Below are 20,266 nucleotides of genomic sequence, written 5' to 3'. Positions count from 1 at the left end.
CAGTATAATCTCATTACAGCACTAGTGACCTGACAGAAAACACAATAGAATTATCTATGTCATTCTCCCACTTGTTTAACAAATATTGCACTGACCTACCACACTTGGTACTGCTACCTACAGACAAGACCAGGAGTTGCCATCTTTGCCCTCAAGTTGCTTCCAGTTGAGGAGAGAAGACAAACACGTGCCTGCACAAACAGTTAGCTATAAAACAAGGCAGTTATGTACAAAGACCATGGATCTGGTTCCAACAGGGAATTAGGAAGAAGCAGGCACATAACCCTGGCAAGTTCACAAGTGACTCAATTAAAGAAGTATAATTTGAGATGCTTGGAACCACTGAAGCTCAAAGCACAGGAATGACTCTAATCAAAGCAGTGATGTAAGGAAATTAAGCTGTCAATGTTCAGGATAGAACAGGGAGTTAGGAGGCGGAGACAGACAAGAGGCAGGTAGACCAGTTAAGAACTATTTAAAAGGGGAGTGTGCTGACAGACCTCCCTGTCTTTATCTCTTGGCTTGCCAACCCTTAACCCAAAGAGCCACTAGTTATCTTCCTAAAACAGCTTGACTGACGACATTCCCCTCCCTCAGAAACCCTCATTGGCTCCTCAATTGTATTGTCCAGGAAATACAATTTATATTCCTTCTACCATTAACACTAGATTGTCTATGTCTGGGTTTGATCCAGATATGACTGGATCCTCTCCACTATAATGCGAAAATTGTGCTGTTTTGATGATGGTCCCTTACTAGTTAGCTGAAGGTCCTCCCATAGTTTATATCTCAACAACCTCTATGGTAATAAAGAAGGTACTTTCTTGTCTTACTATCTGTACAACATAACATGAACTATACCCTAGAACAAATAAGACCTGGGTTCAAATCCCACCTCTGTCATTCACTAGCTATAAGATTGTGGACATATTTCATAATCCCTTTGAATCTGTTTTCTTGTCTGTAAAATGGAGATAATTCTGATGTCATATGGTTGTTGTGGGTTTTAAATGAGAGAATCATATAAGTTCCTTGGTATAGGGCCAGGCCCAAAGAAAGCATTCGATAGCTACGAACCCTTATCATGAGGCCAAAATACATTTTTTAAAACATAAGTGAGAAAAAAACCTCAGTGCTAAAACAGTTAATGTCATTGGGGAGCCTGAGAGACTCACTTCCAACTGCCTCAGATTAACACCAATGTTGTTTCCCTTGTATAGATAACAAAAAACTTCCTTTTTCATTCCTCAGTCTAGTCTCCAGTTAATCCTGAAATTGCATGCAACCCAACGTGAATCAAATAAGAAAGGAAAACAGTAATTATGCTGAATCAGACATTTTATATTTATATGTTCTAACCAGAGATTGAGCTGCATAAGTCAGAACTTTTACTAAATTTTTTTTTAACATGTCCAGAAGATACCTCCTGTAAACTACTTGGGACAATTTCTACAGTGATAGGCCCTATGGTTCAATTTGACCCTTCCCAAGTGAAACACAGAGCCAAACTGATGATTCCAACAAAACAGGAGGTCACAAATTCATTGCAAAATCCAACACATTACTTAAGGTGGGGAAGGGGGACTACAAATCTTAAAGACACATGCTGTATGTCATATATAATCAACTCACTATTAGAAAGTATTGCTACCTCTCCAACACACATACACATGCACTTTTTTTCCACGTAGTCATAACAGCTTATAGGAGTCCTGGAATCCTTTGTGCATGTACATATGTATGTGTGTGTGTGGGCACATGATCATAGGTGCATTGCTCATGAACACAAAAGGTAACAAGAAATAAAAACTCCAAAACTGCAACTAGGGCACAAAGTTCTGAGTATCATTCAATGTCATTGTGAAGAGGACCTTTGGCAAGTTCATGAATGCTTCTAACCCATTGCCTCGCTCTTAAAAACAATTTCAACATAGATGAGTAATAAAATGCCCATTGTTGCATACCCTTTACCTTTCCTTTGTCTTTATGGAGGGAGGCATAACGAAAATGGTTAGATTTTTAAACTTATTATTATTAGCATTTTCATTTTTACTAGTGAACTATCTTTACCCAGTTAATATTCTATAGTATTAGAGTCCTAAATCCCTTCTGTCTTTGAAATGCCTGGGCACTCCCTTCTTGTCATCTGTATCACTTGTATGGCACTTATCACCACAGTGTTGTATTCTAATTTTGTGTGTGCCTGGTTTATCTCCCTACTAACAGGAAAGGTCCTGGTGGCAGAAGCCCCTCCTGCCTTTCTTGCTGTCTCCACAATGCTGAGCAGAAGATACTGCACATAGTAGGCGCTCCAAAAACACATGGCCATTGAAATCTGAACAAAAACATACCTTTGTGTTAAAGATCCCTTTTGATCATGGCACCTGGGCTCAGCATTATTTGAAAAGTACAGGGGTCAAGCAGACAGGCAATGCAGGACCTCAGTTGGAAGCCCTGTCAGCATGATGTACTCCCGGACACCCTTGAGAGCACATCAGATTATCCTAACTATGATCATAAAGACTGAGACTCCTCCAGAACATGGAGTATTCTTAAAGCCTGTTCAAACCTCTAGAAGGCAAGTGCAAGGCCATCTGGAATAAAATATTAAACTTGGGCTGAGCCTGGGGTTCAATGAGCTAGGAACCCAGACTTTGTGATACTTCACCTGGAAAATGATCCTGGGTGTTTTGCACGGAAAAAAGCACATCTCCCATCCCAGGGAAAGTGCCTGGCAATTAATCCATTCAGACCTAGGCTGAATACAAGTCACTATATTGACTATCCCCCTTAAAAAATGACCAAAATTATCTGAGTGTAGCCCAGAGAAGACAAGACTAATGTATGCATCTGGAGAGGCCAGGGCAATGGTAAAGATTACGCCTGTTTCTATACTGGCCGTCTAAAGGTATTTACTTGGGTCCGTCTGTGTTGTGACAGTGTCCTAGACTCAAATGAATGCCTCTAACACTCCACATTTTTGAGCCATTCAGTCATGCATTTTTGTTATTGTTGAAAGTGGTGCGAAATTGCACTGCATGAGCTAAAGTCCTTGGTGGTCTTCCAAGGATTCCAGCTAAAAAGGCACTTCCTTTGTTCCTCAGGAGAATGCAGTCCAGTAGGTCATTCAAAAGGGGAAATAAAAGCAGCAGCCCTGGGAGGGAGATGAAGGACAAGACAAAAAGAATAAAATGTTTTGGGTGTGAGCACATTAGCTTCCATTTCCTGCTGCTGGTCACTAATAACTCCCCTACCTTTGGCATGGGGGACTGTCCAGATAGACATACATGCAAAATATCCCTCAGGTGATTTCTGGGGATGATGACAATCAAAGGGAACACGCAGCACAGAGTCTCTGAGCACCCTTCAAGCTTGCTTTCTCCTGAGATGCTGGCTGGGGAAGATGCCCTGCCACAGCGAAAGACTGCACAGAGTAAAGTTGGGGAAACTGGGGAGGGCAATTTCACAACCCCACTCGCTGAATGCCTGCAGTCAATATCAAAGGCACATATTGTTTGCATGAGCAGAAGATGAAACCTTGTCACATACTCATTAAGTGCAGAGCTGCATCTACCCCTTCAAAATGTGGGAATGACAACTGTAACCTTCACGCCAATCATCTCCACTGTGCCCAGGCCCAAACTGTGCAGGGCACAAAGGCCCCAGGTTTGACCTGCAGAGCCCCCAAGCTTCAGCGGCTGCTGGTTCACTTCATTTTTTTTCTGGCGGGGCGGGAGGAAGGGAAAGAAAGAGGGCTTTTCAGGGCTCTACAACCAATAAAATCGTGCCGCTTTGAGGACATACTTGAGCTCTCGAAAAGACAGGCAGCTGAAGGGCAAACAGTGTCTAATCAGTAGTGAGCATGTTATTTGGTAACTGCCAAGGTGCAGTGGGCGCCTGGGCTGCTCCAACAATTTCTTCGGTTCTATTTCTAGACAGATGCCAGTTACACTCCAAAAGTTCCCAACAACTTCCCTCAATTACCTTTGTAATTTATATGTAATTGATGACTGCACTTAATCTCCAAGGTTATTAATAGCCCTTCCAAAAAATGACCCCCAAATCTTCCTAAGCCTTTGGAAGCGCCTGGTTGAAATTACAGTATTTCCTTTGCTGGCTGCCCGCCCCACCCGGAGACCAGCACGGCAAGGCAAAGGCGCGCTCCACTCACTTCCATGAAAGGTTCGGAGTGGAGGCTCGGCCCCCTGGGCTCGAATCTCTCACTCCTCCGTTAGATTACGCTGGCCACCAGCCAGCTAGATTCATGGTGCTTTCTGAGCCCCCAGGGCGAACGGGCTACCTGCGCGGCCGGCGGAGCTGCGCGCAACAGTTGGCGGCTGCTAAGAAGAGAGTGCGACCCGAAGGGGACCCGGCCGGACACCGCCGCCGGCCTCGCTAGGAAGGATGCAGGGCACCCGCCGAACGCTGCCTCCCCAGCGCTCCGAGAGAGGCTTTCACAAATACCCCCATACACGCCCCCATCCCACCCCACCGGCTCCAAATTCCGGTGAACTTTTTCACAGGCTAAGCCGTCTCTATTTGCATAACCATCTCCAAACTGAGATTCAGGTTTCCTGTAATCAGTCCTTTCAAAGGTCTGTAATTGAAAGTGCAATTAACCCTTAAAACGAGGTAAGAAAAAAGAAAGAGGGGAGAAATACTCCTCTGGTCCGATACCTTCCGGAAAGTAGGAGAGTTCCCAAAAGTCAGGGTTTGGAGGGGTGGAGAGTGGGGGTAGTCGTTTGCTTTTTAAAGGCGACTTCTAAAGCCGTTGCGGCTACTAAAACTCCTAATCCGTGTCAGCGGTGCAAGAGAGGCGGGGAGAGAGTTTTAAAAGAACATCAATGAAACATCAATTCAAGTTCCACGTTTTGCGACCCCCAGAATCTAGCAAGCTCCGGAAGGTTTCCCTCCACCACACCCCACTGGCGACCCCCACCCCCACCTGACCTCTCGTGGTCACCATTACAACAAAGCGGGGCGTCCTATAAGGAGTTCAACCCGGAAAAGGCGAGGGAGCCGGTAACACGCACTTTGAGGGCCAGAATCCCCAGGGGCTTCCCGGGACGGCGAATAATGCAGGGGGGAGGGGGAGGGGGAGGGGGAGGGGGAGGGGGAGCGGGGGGGGGAGCGGAGCGCGACAGTGGCACCCGGCAACCCGGCGGCTCCCCTCCGCTCGCAGTGCTGCAGGCGGGGAGCGCCGCGCCCGCGGGGAACGTCCTGCGCCCGGGCTGCCTGGCTCTCTCGCTCGCTCCTGCTCTCTCGACTGCCCATTTCTCCCTCTAGTGTACCTGCGTCCAGCGCTGAGGGCGGCGGGGCGGGGGAAGGGGGTTGCAGCCACCTTCCCGCGGTGTCGGTCTCTACGCCCACCTCCCGGGGGTGCCCACCTACCGTTGATCTCGTGGAGGGGGGCATCGTTCTTGTTGAAGCCTTTGGACACGTAAAGACGTCGCACTTCCGAGCAACTTTTCGACTTGAGCTCGGCAGCCTGCAGCAAGGCGTTGAGCACTGCCAGGGTGCAGAGAAGCGCGGGCAAGCCGAACCGTGCCATGGTGCGGGCCGGGGCGGACGCGTTCCCACCTTTGGGACTGGACGGGAAGCGACGCTACGGCAGCGGGCCGAGGGCTGGCGGAGTCGGGGACTAGCGAGTGGAGCTAGAGGGAGAAGGAGCTGGAGTTGGTGGAACAGGCGAGCAGGCGGAGGAGACGCGGGGCAAAAAGTAGAGCTGGGCCTCGCGTCAGGCAACGGTCCCCGGTGCCAGGCGCCGGGTCAGGGGAAAAGGAGGAGAAGGAGGGCGTGGAGGCTGCGCGCGGCCCAGGGAAGCAGAGGCGAGGGCCGGTGACCTCGGGGTTCCGCGGGGCAGCGAACCCGGCAAGCTGGCTGGCCGGCGAGGCGGGGACGTGGGGAAGGAGGGAAGGGTGGCAGGCGCCGCGGGGACCGCGGAGGGTGTCGGCGGCGGCGGGCGTTCGCTGCGCGCGGCTTGGGCTGCCCTGCGCTGGTCCGCTCGTCCAGCTGGACTCGGCTCGGCTGACTCTGCCCTCCGCCGCGCGGCTGTGCCCTTCCCAGCTCTGCCGCTGATTGACTGGCCGGCGTGCGCGGCGACGCTCCGCAAACTTGGCCAAGCGGGCGGCACTCGGGGGGAGGGGGCGGGCGTCGGGGGGGCCCGGAGCCAGGCGGGAGCACGCTGGGCCGGGCCGGGAGAAAACCTGGAAGCCGGGTTGGATCCGGAGCGGTCAAATCCACTTCCTAGGGGGCCGCACCGGGCGCCCGGCGCTCCTTCGCGTGACACGCCCCACCCGGCTCCTCCTTCCTCCCCTCCTCCCTGGAGGCGGGGAGCCAGCCCACCGCCCCCCAACCGCGAAGGGAAGGCCAACTACTCCGGGCTGAAGGGCCCAGGTTCTGGGGAACAGGACGGCCTGGGACTTGTCCCCGAAGCCCACGTCTGAGCCGCAGGCCTTGCGCGCGGCCACCTGACCCGCCGCCTATGGGCAAAAGCCGCGCAGAGCCCCTCCCGCCGCGATATCCGCCTCCCCGCTGCCATCCCGCACCCGCGGACGCTCCTATCCGTGCAGCCCCGGGGCTGGGCGGAAAAGGCGCATTATTCACATTGTTTCGCTGCAGGCAGCGGGGGGATTTGGGGCTCCGAGCTTGTCCTAGAGCCTCACCTGGTCTCCCCAGACCTGCTTCCCATAGGACGGTACTCGTGAAACACCAATTCGTCCAGGACCCCGTCAGGCATTCTCCTTCCCGCATTCGCAACACTCCAACCTCTCGACGCCACTCCCACCCCGACCCGGTTCTGCTACGAGTCTAACCGAACCCTGAAGCGGGAAAAATCCCCAACCGCGAGGTGAGGGGGGCAAAGTCAGGGTTGACCGCAGAGATCTTGGAGACCATTTGGCCCAACCCTTCCTTCTATTAGGTAGGGGAACTGGGGTCCAGAAATGGGAAGCGACTTGGTAATAGCACGCCGGGGTAGGGGGCGTCCAGAACCCGTGACTCTTAACTCGAATTTCATGGAATAATGGTAGCCCAGGACCCCCAAACACCCTACCCACTCAAGCCCCCTGAGAGAGACTGACACCCCTCTGGGACTCAGTCCCCACTTTTCTACCAGAAAACTGGAAATGGGCGAGACTTCCCATCTTGCAAGCTTTGTCAGATTCCATTAATGAGTGTTTTTTGAAGCTCCCAGGGCTCCTTAAATGAAGGGAACTGTGCAGCTCGGGAACTTGTCATTACCGTTGTTATTGTTACAATCTGCTTTAAGAGGTTGGGGTGAGAAGTGCCTCAGACACCTCGGGAGTGTGCTGGGAACTGGACAGATAAAAAGGGCTGGAACTTATTATTTGGCTAGACTCTCAATTCCCATAAAATTACATAGGGCAAAGATACGAACCATCATTACAGTTATCACCCTCAGAGGGTTTGTTGAGACTTTCTCCACTGTTGTTTGTAAACCACGTTGACATGGCTGGCTACGAGGAGCTGTTATTTTGAATGCCCGCTTGCAAACTCTTCTACATTTTGTTAACAGACCATCAACATAAACAGATAGATTGTGACCCGTCTATAACTGTGACTTCCAATTTCTGTGGGCTGGCAGAACATTTAACTCTGAAACTAGGAGAGCAGTTTTTTTTTTAATGTGCAAACTCAACTACAATTGAATTTCCTGCCATTTTCAAGACTTTCCTTAAACTGGTAACCATCAAGTCCTGAAGGCATTGCTAGGACTTAGCTGAACACTTTTAATTTTCATTGATTGATACATTTACTTAGAGATGTTCTTCACCAAGGAGAACATGCTCTGAGATACAACCAACATTATTATAAAATGGAAGCCAGTGACCATAAGGGAGAAAATAATACTCCTAAACCATGAAGGCCAAATCAGAAAACTGCTTCTCACACCAAGGCTAGGAGGAACTCATTTGTTGCCGCCGCCCCCGCCCCACCGGGTTTACTCTTGCTCTTCCTCATAATGTATTATTAACCCAAACTTGAGCCTTTTCCACCAGAAACAGTAACCTCTGGCTACAAACAGATCTGGACAAGTCTAAACTTTACCAAGGGAGGCAGGAACCCCAAGCCCTGCTCAGAGGCGGCTCCCACTTCAAAGCCTCCTTTCATTTAAATACAAACAGGGTGAACAACTGGCAATCTACGAAACAAATACCATCCAGAAGGGAAGCTTTTCAGATGGGCCAGAATTCCTTCTTCCCTCTCCAACTCCCATCCCTGCTATCTTCAGAAGAGGCTTCTTAGTGGAGATGCACCTACTCCTTGTAAGTTCTCTCAACGCCAAAAAATGAATTGGAGGCTGCATGTTAAATGCAAAAATCAATGACTTCTCAGGCTGATTAACCTTCATATAACCTTTTTTTTTTTTTTTTTTTTTTTTAGAATTGTGGTAACAAGTACACACTTAGGCAATTTGGTACCATTTTAACCATTTTGAAATGCACACTTCAGTGGCATTTAGTACAATCATAATGTACAGCCATCACCACTAGTTACAGAACATTTTCATCACTCCAAAAGGAGACCACATACCCATTAAGCACTCAAAGTTCCTTCTCTTCTCCCTCTAGTCCCTACAAACCACTAATCTGCTTTGTCTCTATGGATTTGCCTATTCCAGACATTTTATAGAAATGGAATTATAGGCCGGGCGCGGTGGCTCAAGCCTGTAATCCCCGCACTTTGGGAGGCCGAGACGGGCGGATCACGAGGTCAGGAGATCGAGACCATCCTGGTTAACACTGTGAAACCCCGTCTCTACTAAAAAATACAAAAAACTAGCCGGGCGAGGTGGCGGGCGCCTGTAGTCCCAGCTACTGCGGAGGCTGAGGCAGGAGAATGGCGTAAACCCTGGAGGCGGAGCTTGCAGTGAGCTGAGATCTGGCCACTGCACTCCAGCCTGGGCGACAGAGCAAGACTCCCTCTCAAAAAAAAAAAAAAAAAAAAAAGAAATGGAATTATACAATACAGGGCTTTTCTGTCTGACTTCTTTCACTTAGCATCATGTTTTCAAGATCCATCCATATTGGTATCATGTATCATTACTTCATTCCTTTTTATGACTGAATAATGTTCCATTTACAGATATACCACATTTTGGTCATATAGCGCTTTACAAGTTTGCACAGTGCTTCCAGGTGCACCCTTGTATCTTAGAACATTTTGTTTGTTTTCTGTTTGTTTGTTTTTAATTGATAAGCAAACCAAGTCTCAGCAAGATTCTGTGGCTTGCCCACAGCCACAGAGCTCTTGGGTGGCTGAACCAAGACTGAAATCTAAGGCCTCTGACCAAATCCCATGCTATTTTTGTTGTTGTTGTTGGTGGTGGTGGTGGTCAGAGAACACAGTGCTCTGGGTCTCTTATAGTGTCAGCAGTGAATGTACAACTGCCAAGGTCCTGTGGAAGTATCCTTGTTTTAGATTGATAAATGTTCATTGAACACCTCCTATGTGCCTGACAATGTTCAGTCCTAGAGGAAGGGAAGATGTATAAGCCAAAAGGAGTTTACAGTTTTATAAACAGTGTGCAAAGGCTTGATTAGATAGAATGCACTAATGGTATACTTGTTTTTCCCAGGTCAGGAGTTTCCCCTGATGTGACACTTGGAGGGGGAGGATACATTTGCTGGTGGGCAGAGAGAACAAAGAATGCATTCCCATGCTTCTGTCCTCCAATCCAAGAGAACTGATTGAGCCAGGTCTACGCTCTCAGCTTTGAGGACACTTCTCATGGCCTGCTGGGTAGCTACCCTGATTTCCAAATATGGTGCTGGGAAGAACCAAACCTGGGCACAGTGGCTCATATCTGTTAGGAGGCCGAGGCAGGAGGATCGCTTGAGCCTAGGAGTTCAAGATCAGCCTAGGCAACATAGTGAGACTTTGTCTCTACAACAAAATAAAAATTATCCAGGCATAGTGGCGCACACCTGTGGTCCCAGCTATTTGGGAGGCTGAGGCAGAAGGATTGCTTGAGCCTGGGAGGTAGAGGCTGAAGTAAACTGTGATCACACCACTGCACTGCAGCCTGGGTGACAGCATAAGACCCTGTTTCAGGAAAGAGAGAAGAGAGGAGAGGAGAGGAAGAGAGGGAAGGGAGGGGAGGGGAGGGGGGAGGGAGGGGAAGGGAGGGGAAGGGAAGGGAAGGGAGAGAAGAAGAAAGGAAGGAAGCTCCCTCCCTTAGTTAGGGTAAGATGTTGGCCTGCAGCCCTCTAGTCTTTCCCTGTATCCAGCCCATTCCCCACACAACCATCAGAGTGAGGCTTTGACAACATCATCTGGACAATGTCCTTCTGGCTGATTTTTGTAGAGACGTTTTGTCATGTTGCCCTGGCTGATCTTGAACTCCCAAGCTCAAGTGATCCTCCCACCTCAGCCTCCCAAAGTGCTAGGATTATAGGTGTGAACCACCGTGCCTGCCTCCCCCCCAACCTTTTTTTAAAATTTAATTTAATTTAATTTAATTTAATTTAATTTTATGTTATTTTATTTTTAAAACAGGCTCTGTCGCCTAGGCTAGAGTACAGCTTCCACCTTCCTGGGCTCAAGTGATCCTCCCAGCTCAGCCTCCCGGGTAGCTGGGACTACAGGCACGTGCCACCATGCCCAGCTTTTTAAATTTTTTTCTGTTTTGTAGAGACAGAGTTTCACCATTTTGCTCAGGCTACATTTCCAGCTTTCTTACTGGCCCTTCCCTGTCCTGTATCCTGTGCTCTGGCCCCACAAGAATGCGTCATCACATTCTCTATCTTGCATGGATTTGTCTACCTGTACCCTGCCCCTTCTTATGACTATCCTTTCATTCCCCTCCATTTCTTGGACAATTCTTTCATACTCATGCTTCAAGACTCAGCTGAGAAGTCACCTCTTCTGGAAAGCTTTCCTGGGTTCCTCCAAGCAGAGCTAGCCCCTCCTCCTTTTAGGCCTCCAAAGCACTGTCTGCAAAAAATGACTACACTTGTTCCTTAGCAGAGGCCACATTTTCTTTGAGAGTTCCTCCACTACCAGCCTCCAAGAGCTCTTTTAGGCTTGCTTGCTTGCTTTATTTATTTATTTATTTATTTATTTATTTATTTATTTATTTATTTATTTTTGAGACAGAGCCTTGCTTTGTTTCCCAGGCTGGAGTTCAGTGGTACAATCTCGGCTTACTGCAACCTCCACCTACCAGGCTCAAGCAATCCTCCCACCTCAGCCTCCCAAGTGGCTGGCATCACAGTTGCACACCACCATGCTAATTTTTGTATTTTTGTAGAGACGGGGATTTCGCCATGTTGCCCAGGCTGGTCTCGAACTCCTGGACTCAAACAATCTGCCCATCTCCGCTTCCCAAAGTGCTGGGATTACAGGCTTGAGCCACCACACCTGGCCTTAGGCTTTATTTTTATTTGCATGCCTATTGCCTTAAAGAGTACAGGTTCACCAGATGGGCAGTTTCCCTGAGGGAATAAAAGACCTACATTCATATTTGAAACCTCCTGATTTTTAAATGTTAGCGACTGTTTCAGAACTCTTAAAAGTTTGTTTGAGCCGGGCGCGGTGGCTCACGGTTGTAATCCCAGCACTTTGGGAGGCCGAGGCGGGCGGATCACGAGGTCAGGAGATTGAAACCATCCTGGCTAACATGGTGAAACCCCGTCTCTACTAAAAATGCAAAAAATTAGCCGGGCATGGCAGCGGGCGCCTGTAGTACCAGCTACTTGGGAGGCTGAGGCAGGAGAATGGAGTGAACCCGGGAGGCGGAGCTTGCAGTGAGCTGAGATCACGCCACTGCACTCCAGCCTGGGCGACTGAGCAAGACTCCATCTCCGGAAAAAAAAAAAAAAAAAGTTTGTTTGACAGATTCAGCCCATCTTCAGTCGAGATTTCACCCAGTAGCTTTCCTCCCCCGCCCCATGCCTCTCTTTCAAGCAACCAAGCAGTGTCTTCTGTTTACTTTGTACAAACGTTGATTCTGTGAAGGTTCCAGAAACTTAAATGATAGATGCCTTTGAGGATCTGACAGCCTGTTTAGGGAGGTAGGACCCATATATACATGGAGAAAGATACTGGCAAATATAAGGCAATGCATGTATGCCAGTCATCCTGAGACAGGAGAATAGGGTCTGGAGGCAGGGAACCTAAGGCTGATTCACGCTGACTTCCTAGAACCAAGTCAAAAGGAAAAACCCAACTTTCCACACCTAAGTAACAAAAGGACCAGAGTCTACACCTTTTGCAAGCCCCCTTCCTTTTTCTGTGTGGCAGGTGGAAAATTGAAAGTACCTCTGATTGGTTGCTTTCCACAACAAATCAGATGTTTGTATAGGGTGTAACCTTTGTAACTTCACTTCAGCCTCTGATTGGGGGCCAAGTCTTCATTTGCATAGAAGTATAACTTTGTAACATCATTTTAGCCTTAGCCTCTGACTGGTTGCTTTTCACAACCAAACGGACATTGGCATAGGGTGTAATCTTTGTAACTTCCCTTCAGCCTCTGATTGCAGGCCACTACTTCATTTCCATGGGGTGTACACCAGGTGGCCATTGGAAACTTCTAGATGGTATTTAAACCCCAGAAAATTCTGTAACTGGGTTCTTGAGCCCCTATCCTCAGGCCCGCTCCCACCTTGTGGAGTGTACTTTCATTTTCAATAAATCTCTGCTTTTGTTGCTTCATTCTTTCCTTGCTTTGTTTGTGTGCTTTGTCTAATTCTTTGTTCAAGACACCAAGAATCTGGACACCCTCCACTGGTAAAAATCCCAGTTTGCTCTTTTTTTTTTTGAAGTCTGGTTTCTTTCTTGGTCACTCTGGAAATTTTTACAGAAGTGCCAGTAATTAAAGGATCAGCCACCTGGAAGGAGTTGATGTGAGTAAATTCATTCCTGTCTCTCAATTCCATATATCCCTTCAGTATTCTTTCTTTACTGCCTGAAATTTGCTCTGCCTTTCCTTCTCCCTCAGAGAGCTCATTCGTGTTTACAGATTTAACCACCAGCTATAGGTCCCCAGCACCCTACTTTCCTTTGTGTGCCTGTGCAGTGGCTCCCAGTTCTGTAGTTGCCTGTCTCTCTTAATCACTTGGATCTATTGCATCCTCCTTTCCATTCCACAACCATCAACCCCCATCCAGATTCCATTACCTCTTGTCTAGACTGTAGAGCCACCCTCCTAACAGATCATCTGACCTCCAGTGCTCCACTCCATCCATCCACCGAGGGAAGAGTCCCCAAATCTATCTTCCTATAACATTTACAAGAATCATACCCCTTGGTTAAAAAGTCTTTCATGGAAAGACAATATCACAATAATAACTGATATTGGTTTAGTACTATGGAGTTTATGAATTGCTTTCACATGCATTATCTGTGAAGTATGTCATATTTTCCCTACTTTATGGATGAGGAAACACATTCAGAAATTTAAATTGAAATTCTCTTGAGTACCAGTTTGATGAAACAGCCATTTTTTACTATACTCTAAGCCCACAATTTGCCCAGGAAAACATCAAACACAGTACAAGGCTGGTGGGTACAAGACTGGAGATGGTAGGAACCCCTTGAGGCCTTGTGTCTAGGCAGAGAGACAGGGTGGGGAATGGGAGGCCAGCAGAGGCCCATGAAGGCATTATCTTGAGTGAATACAGGTTCATCTGGGAGACCATGATGAAGTGAGATGCCGGATAATGGAGGCACATTATCCTGAGGTCACAGGGCCATCTTGAGCCTCTCAACACTGAAGATTTACAAGCAGAGAGGGAAATATCAAAGTAGTACATTGGAAAGAATGATCTGAAGGGGTGGGAGGCTTAGGATGGATTGAAAAGTGGCAAGTTGCAGTCTTCTCAACAAAGAGGCAAAAGCCCAGCACTTCCTCATCCAAGGATTCTGTATGAAAAGCAAAAAATAAATACGGCCAGGCACGAAGGCTCACGCCTGTAATCCCAGCACTTTGGGAGGCTGAGGTGGGCGGATCACTTGAGCTCAGGAGTTCAAGACCAGCAGAGGCAACATGGTGAAACCTTGTCTCTACAAAAAATAAACAAAAAATTAGCCGGGCATGGTGTCACCTGACTATAGTCACAGTTGCTAGAGAGGCTGAGGTGGGAGGATTGCTTGAGCCTGGAGGTTGAGGCTGCAATGAGCTCAGATTGCACCATTGCACTCCAGCCTGGGCAACAGAGCAAAATCTTGTCTAAAAAAAAAAAAAAAAAAGAAGAAGAAGAAAAGAAATACAATACATAAATAAAAGAAGGAAAGAAGAAAGGCAGTGTTACCCAATGAAAGGGCTATGGGGCCAAGCAAACAGAGTTAAATCCTGGTTCTGCCATTTACTGTCTGTGTGTCCTTAGATAAGTAACACCCTCCTTGAGACTTACTTTTCTCATGTGTCACACCTACACTATGAGGGTTAAAAATATAGACAGATAAAGCAATAGATGCATATAAAGGATATCCCTCTTGGTCCAAAGCATGCCTAATTCATTTTTGTACCCTCAGCACCGGGCACAGAGTAGAAAATACATATACCTTGAAGTAATTGGAAAGCACTTAGCACACTGCCTGATACAAAGCATGTATTTATTTATCCATTACTCATTCCTTCATTCAACAAGTATTTACTGAGGATCGGCATTGTTTTAAGCTTTGGAGATATAGTTATGAATAAAACAAAATCCTGTCTCTCATGGGGCCTAAAAGCAGGCGCTCAATACATAGTAACTACTATTATTATTATGGTTGTTATAAATTCCACGTACGCATTTTGCTCGCACCCAGCCCTGCCAGCACTAAATGCTATTTAGTATGATAGTAAATTGATCTAATAATTTTGTATCAGGGCTCCTGAGTTACATCTGTATTGGTCCATAATTAGCATTGAATTATTAATTATTGTGTTGTAGAACAGAAAGGGATTTCAATTACTTTCATACAATATGACCTCTTCACTACAGAGAAAGTGTTTCTTTTTTTTTTTTTTTTTTTGAGATGGAGTCTCGCTCTGTCTCCCGGGCTGGAGTGCAGTGGCCACAGTGGCCAGATCTCAGCTCACTGTAAGCTCCGCCTCCCGGGTTTACGCCATTCTCCCGCCTCAGCCTCCGGAGTAGCTGGGACTACAGGCGCCCGACACGTCGCCCGGCTAGTTTTTTGTATTTTTTAGTAGAGACGGGGTTTCACAGTGTTAGCCAGGATGGTCTCGATCTCCTGACCTCGTGATCCGCCCGTCTCGGCCTCCCAAAGTGCTGGGATTACAGGCTTGAGCCACCGCGCCCGGCCGAAAGTGTTTCTTATTATCCCCATTTTCCTGACAAGATAACTGAAGCCCAAAGAGTAACATGGCCATTCTTATGTAATAATCATATAAGTGATTAGTATTCGTGTTAGTATTTGTGATAATAAGATAAGTGATATTATTTTATACTTTACTACAGGGACAAAGGTTGCATGAAGTATGCAGCTTTTGTAAAATTTACATCTCATGCCCCATGCTCATAGGAGAACAAAGACCAAAGGCAGTATAGGAAGAGAGCTGGCTAATGCTCCCTGCACCTAAGCTTTAATGTATAGTCTGATTTATAAAGAGAATTTCTGCCGGGTGCAGTGCCTCATGCCTGTAATCCCAGCACTTTGGGAGGCCGAGGCGGGTGGATCACAAGGTCAGGAGATTGAGACCATCCTGGCTAACACGGTGAAACCCCATGTCTACTAAAAATACAAAAAATTAGCCGGGCATGGTGGCGGGTGCCTGTAGTCCCAGCTACTCGGAAGGCTGAGGCAGGAGAATGGCGTGAACCCAGGAGGAGGAGGTTGCAGTGAGCCGAGATAGTGCCACTGCACTCGAACCTGGGTGACAGAGCAAGGCTCTGTCTCAAAAAAAAAAAAAAAAAAAAAAAAAAGCATTTCTAATTACTGAAAAAAGAGCCCACTTTTCAGTGAGTACACTTCCATGTGATGGCAGAATAGTTGCCATAGATATTCATTACTCTAGCTTGTTGTACATGATTTGATCTACAGTTTTAGATGTAAAATGCGCATTTCAATGTAATTGGGGGAGAGTTCCTTCTCTAATTTGCCCACTGGACATAAATGGTTCATTCATGGAAATAAAAGTATTTCTTTTTTTTTAGACAGAGTTTTGCTCTCTTGCCCAGGCTAGAGTACAATGGTGCCATCTTGGCTCACTACAACCTCCGTCTCCCCGGTTCAAGCGATTCTCCTGCCTCAGCCTCCAGAGTAGCTGGGATTACAGGCGCCCACCACCACACCCAACTAATATTTTTTTTTTTTTTTTTTTTTCTGGAGACAGAGTCTAGCTCTGTCACCCAGGCTGGAGTGCAATGGCGCAATCTCAGCTCACTACAACCTCCACCTCCTGGGTTCAAGTGATTCTCGTGCCTCAGCCTTCCAAGTAGCTGGGATTACAGGTGCCTGCCACAACGCCTGGCTAATTTTTGTATTTTTAGTAGAAACAGGGTTTCACCATGTTGGGCAGACTGGGCTCAAATTCCTGACCTCAAGTGATCCACCCACCTCAGCCTCCCAAAGTGCTGGGATTACAGGCGTAAGCCACTGCGCCTGGCCTTAATTTTTGTCTTTTTAGTAGAGACCAGGTTTCACCATGTTGGCCAGTCTGGTTTTGAACTCCTGACCTCAGGTGATCCACCCACCTCAGCCTCCCAAAGTGCTAGGATTACAGGCATGAGCCACCACACCCAGCCATATTCTTTTGATTAAATAAAAACACTGACACTTCAAGTTGGCTCTTAGATTGTTGAAGGTACTTCTGGAACATTTATTTTTCAAACATATTTCTATTACTCTTCCACATCTCACCTGGCTGATGAGAAAATCGCACAGGCAAAAAGAGACAGGATGGAGGCAGGGAGTTCACATTATTACAGCAGAGGCTATGGGAATATGAGATCTGGAAGGGGCCTTGGCATTCTAGTCAATCCACATCAAACTTGACCTTTCCTTTTTTGTTTTTCAAAATCTCAAGCCTGTGAAGGGCTGTCACAGGCAAAGCGCAAGGTCTGACTAGAGCAGTTGCTGTAGCAATGGTGTTTTCCAACCTTGCTTCTCCTACTTGGATTTCATATGAGAATAAGGGCTCCCAGGTATCAGGCACATTTGTGGCTCAAGATTGCAAAGGAAGCCTGGTGACATGTGGTACTGAACATTGCATTTTCTATTTATTCTCTACCCCATTTGGAAAAGCGGACAAGCTGTCTGGTGCCAGCTTCACTCTCCCAGGGCTCCAGGGAGCCGAAGGGCACCCTCCCCCAACTCTGGCCCTGAACTTTATGAAACCTGCACCTCTTCAGTGAGGATCAGGAAACCGAGCTACAAAAACAGAAAGCAACAGAATGTTTTAAATGGACATGAAAATGTTCTTAATGAAGTGCCAATTAAGCCCAACAGGTTTTTTTGGACTTGCACTTCAAACCTGGGGAGTTGGAATGAATTCCTTTTCTTCTTTTCTCCTCCTCCTCTTCTTTCTCTTACTTTTTCATAGCACCATCATCCTTGCCTTTATGTGAAGAGACAATATGCATTTTTAAGAAGTCCCAGCAGGGAGCAGGCATTTTTATTCCAAAGAGATACCTCAGATAAAAAGAGTTGGAGAGAGGGTCAGCCATAGTTTGACATTTGTCATTTTCTAACCACTGATGGGTAATGTCTGTGGAACTGCTGCTGTTATTGCTGCTACAACAATAACGCATTCAAATGAGGAAGGAAACTATGAAACCTGGATAGACATTCCAAAAGTGTAGCTGAATCCAGGCTGTCCACCAGCACGAGGGAGTTGGCTTTTTCCATGTCCCTGTCTACTAACATATGCAGACTTCTCTCACCCAGTCTGACTTTCGATGATAATTCTATCCAACGTTTTCTTAATAATTCTCAGAGGGCCTGACATGGTGGCTCATGCCTGTAACCCCAGCACTTTGGGAGGCTGAGACAGGCGGATCACAAGGTCAGGAGTTCAAGACCAGCCTGACCAATATGGTGAAACCTCGTCTCTACAAAAATACAAAATTTAGCCGGCTCACTGGGACAGTGAAAGCTCTCACTTTTCTTCTTTTTCTTCTTTTTTATAGAGACAGGGTCTCATTCTGTCACCCAGACTGTAATGCAGTGGTGTGATCACAGTTCACAGCAACCTCAACCTCCCAGGCTCAAGTGACCCTCCCACTTTGGTCTCCCTCCCGAGTACCTGTGACCACAGGTGGGCACCACCATGCCGGGCTATTTTTTTTTTTTTTGACTTTTAGTAGAGGGAGGGGCTCACTAAGTTTCCCAGGCTGGTCTTGAACTCCTGAACTCAATCGATCCTCCTGCCTCAGCCTCCCAAAGGCTGGGATTGCAGGCATGAACCACTGCACCTGGTCATCATTTTTCTTACTTGCTTTTTTCTTATGTGCCTAACGCTCCCTGTCTTTTACTTACATCATATCTCAACTCACTTAAAAAAAAAGTCGTCTTTCTTCTTGTATAATTCTCAAACATTTACCAAAGCAACTACTCTTTAAATCTGTCATCTCAAGACTTTCAAGCGAGTTTGGGTGATGGGTGATGACTAGAACTCAGTGCTGAGTTATCAAAGCCTGTGCAGGATGCTCAGAAGCTAGAAGAGCTGGAAGAGTGAATGCAATCAAGTTCTGGAGGGAGAGCTGAGGATCAAGAATGAGAAGTGACTGTATGTATATGGCATCATGGAATGGAACTGGTGACATTACCAGCTACAGAACCAAGAGTGCAGAACCAAGTGGAAATTGGGTAAATGTAAAATTTGATAGGGCCGGGCTCAGTGGCTCACACTTGTAATCCCAGCACTTTGGGAGGCCAAGGTAGGCGCATCATTTCAGGTCAGGAGTTTCAGACCAGCCTGTTCTCAAAATTATCCAGACGTCGTGGTGCAGGCCTGTAATCCCAGCTACTTGGGAGGCTGGGCAAAAAAATCACTTAAACCCAGGAGGTGGAAGTTGCAGTGAGCCAAGATCGCACCACTGCACTTCCGCCTAAATGACAGAGCAAGACTCCTGTTGGGGGCATGGCCCATCTTTACTAGTCAGGGGAAGCTGGGTGCCTGGCTGTCAGACTGCTTAAAGGTAACTGATTGAGGTGGTTCTCTACTCTGAGCTGATTCCTGTTAGTTGTTGCACTGTGAAGGCCCAATACTGGCTTGACTCCTTTGATGTTTCCTTAAGGCTGGTATAAGAGGTTGCTGCTAGACCCTAGATGATAGCTATTTTTTTTATTTTTATTTTTTTCTGAGACAGAGTCTCTGTCTGTCGCCCAGGCTTGAGTGCAGTGGCGTGATCTCGGCTCACTGCAAGCTCCGCCTCCCAGGTTCACACCATTCTCCAGCCTCAGCCTCCCAAGTAGCTGGGACTACAGGAGCCCGCCATCACGCCCAGCTGATTTTTTGTAGTTTTAGTAGAAACGGGGTTTCACCGTGTTAGCCAGGATGGTCTCGATCTCCTGACCTTGTGATCCGCCCACCTCGGCTTCCCAAAGTGCTGAAATTACAGGCATGAGCCACCGTGCCCGGCCCTTGATAATAGCTATTCTTTATTGAACTCTTGTCAGCTATACACTTCCCTAAAAATATTATGTATCCCCTTTTGAATACTTGCCATGCATTATTTAATCTTTGTGACATCCCCATGAGTAGGTTCTAAAGTGATCCCCATTTCACAGATGAGGAAACTGAGGATCAGGAAGACTAAATTCTTAGCCCATAGGCACCCAGATGGTCAGTGGCAGGGCTGAGAGTTGTGCCCAGTTCTGATATTAAAGCCTGTACTCTGACCATCATGCTTGCTGTCCAACACTATTTGCATCCCAGTAAGACCCTGTTTCATTTGAGGCAATCAGCAGTTGTCATGGCCTAGACCCATGAACTAAGGTGCTAAAATATTTTCTTTCTTTTTAAAAAATTGAGGTGAAGACTAGGCACGGTGGCTCACACCTCTAATCCCAGCACTTTGGGAGGCCGAGGTGGGTGGATCACCTGAGGTCAGGAGTTTGAGACCAGCCTGGCCAACATGGTGAAACCCCGTCTCTACTAAAACTACAAAAAATTAGTCAGGCATGGTGGCACATGCCTGTAATTCCAGCTACTCAGGAGGCTGAGGCAGGAGAATCATTTGAACCCAGAAAGTGGAGGTTGCAGTGAGCCAAGATTGTGCCATTGCACTCCAGCCTGGGCAACAAGGGCAAAACTCCACCTCAAAAAAAAAAAAAAAAAGGAAAAAAAAAA

General features: G+C 47.2%; 1 protein-coding gene across 1 annotated transcript in view; it reads right to left on the bottom strand.

The window, feature by feature from the left end:
- The window catches only part of GPC4 (glypican 4), a 117,255-nt gene extending 111,189 nt beyond the window's left edge, over positions 1-6,066 (bottom strand). The window contains exon 1 of the mRNA XM_023198904.1: positions 5,392-6,066. Within this exon, the coding sequence (XP_023054672.1) occupies positions 5,392-5,551 (160 nt within the window). The 5' untranslated portion in view covers positions 5,552-6,066. The remainder of the gene's footprint in view (positions 1-5,391) is intronic.
- Between the last annotated feature and the right edge of the window lie 14,200 nt (positions 6,067-20,266).

The sequence above is a fragment of the Piliocolobus tephrosceles genome, chromosome 12 (genome assembly GCF_002776525.5).
Source record: "Piliocolobus tephrosceles isolate RC106 chromosome 12, ASM277652v3, whole genome shotgun sequence".
In the NCBI taxonomy this organism is placed as follows: Eukaryota; Metazoa; Chordata; class Mammalia; order Primates; family Cercopithecidae; genus Piliocolobus; species Piliocolobus tephrosceles.
The sequence above is the reverse complement of the archived record's forward strand: the minus strand, read 5'-3'. Positions and strand labels throughout refer to the sequence as shown.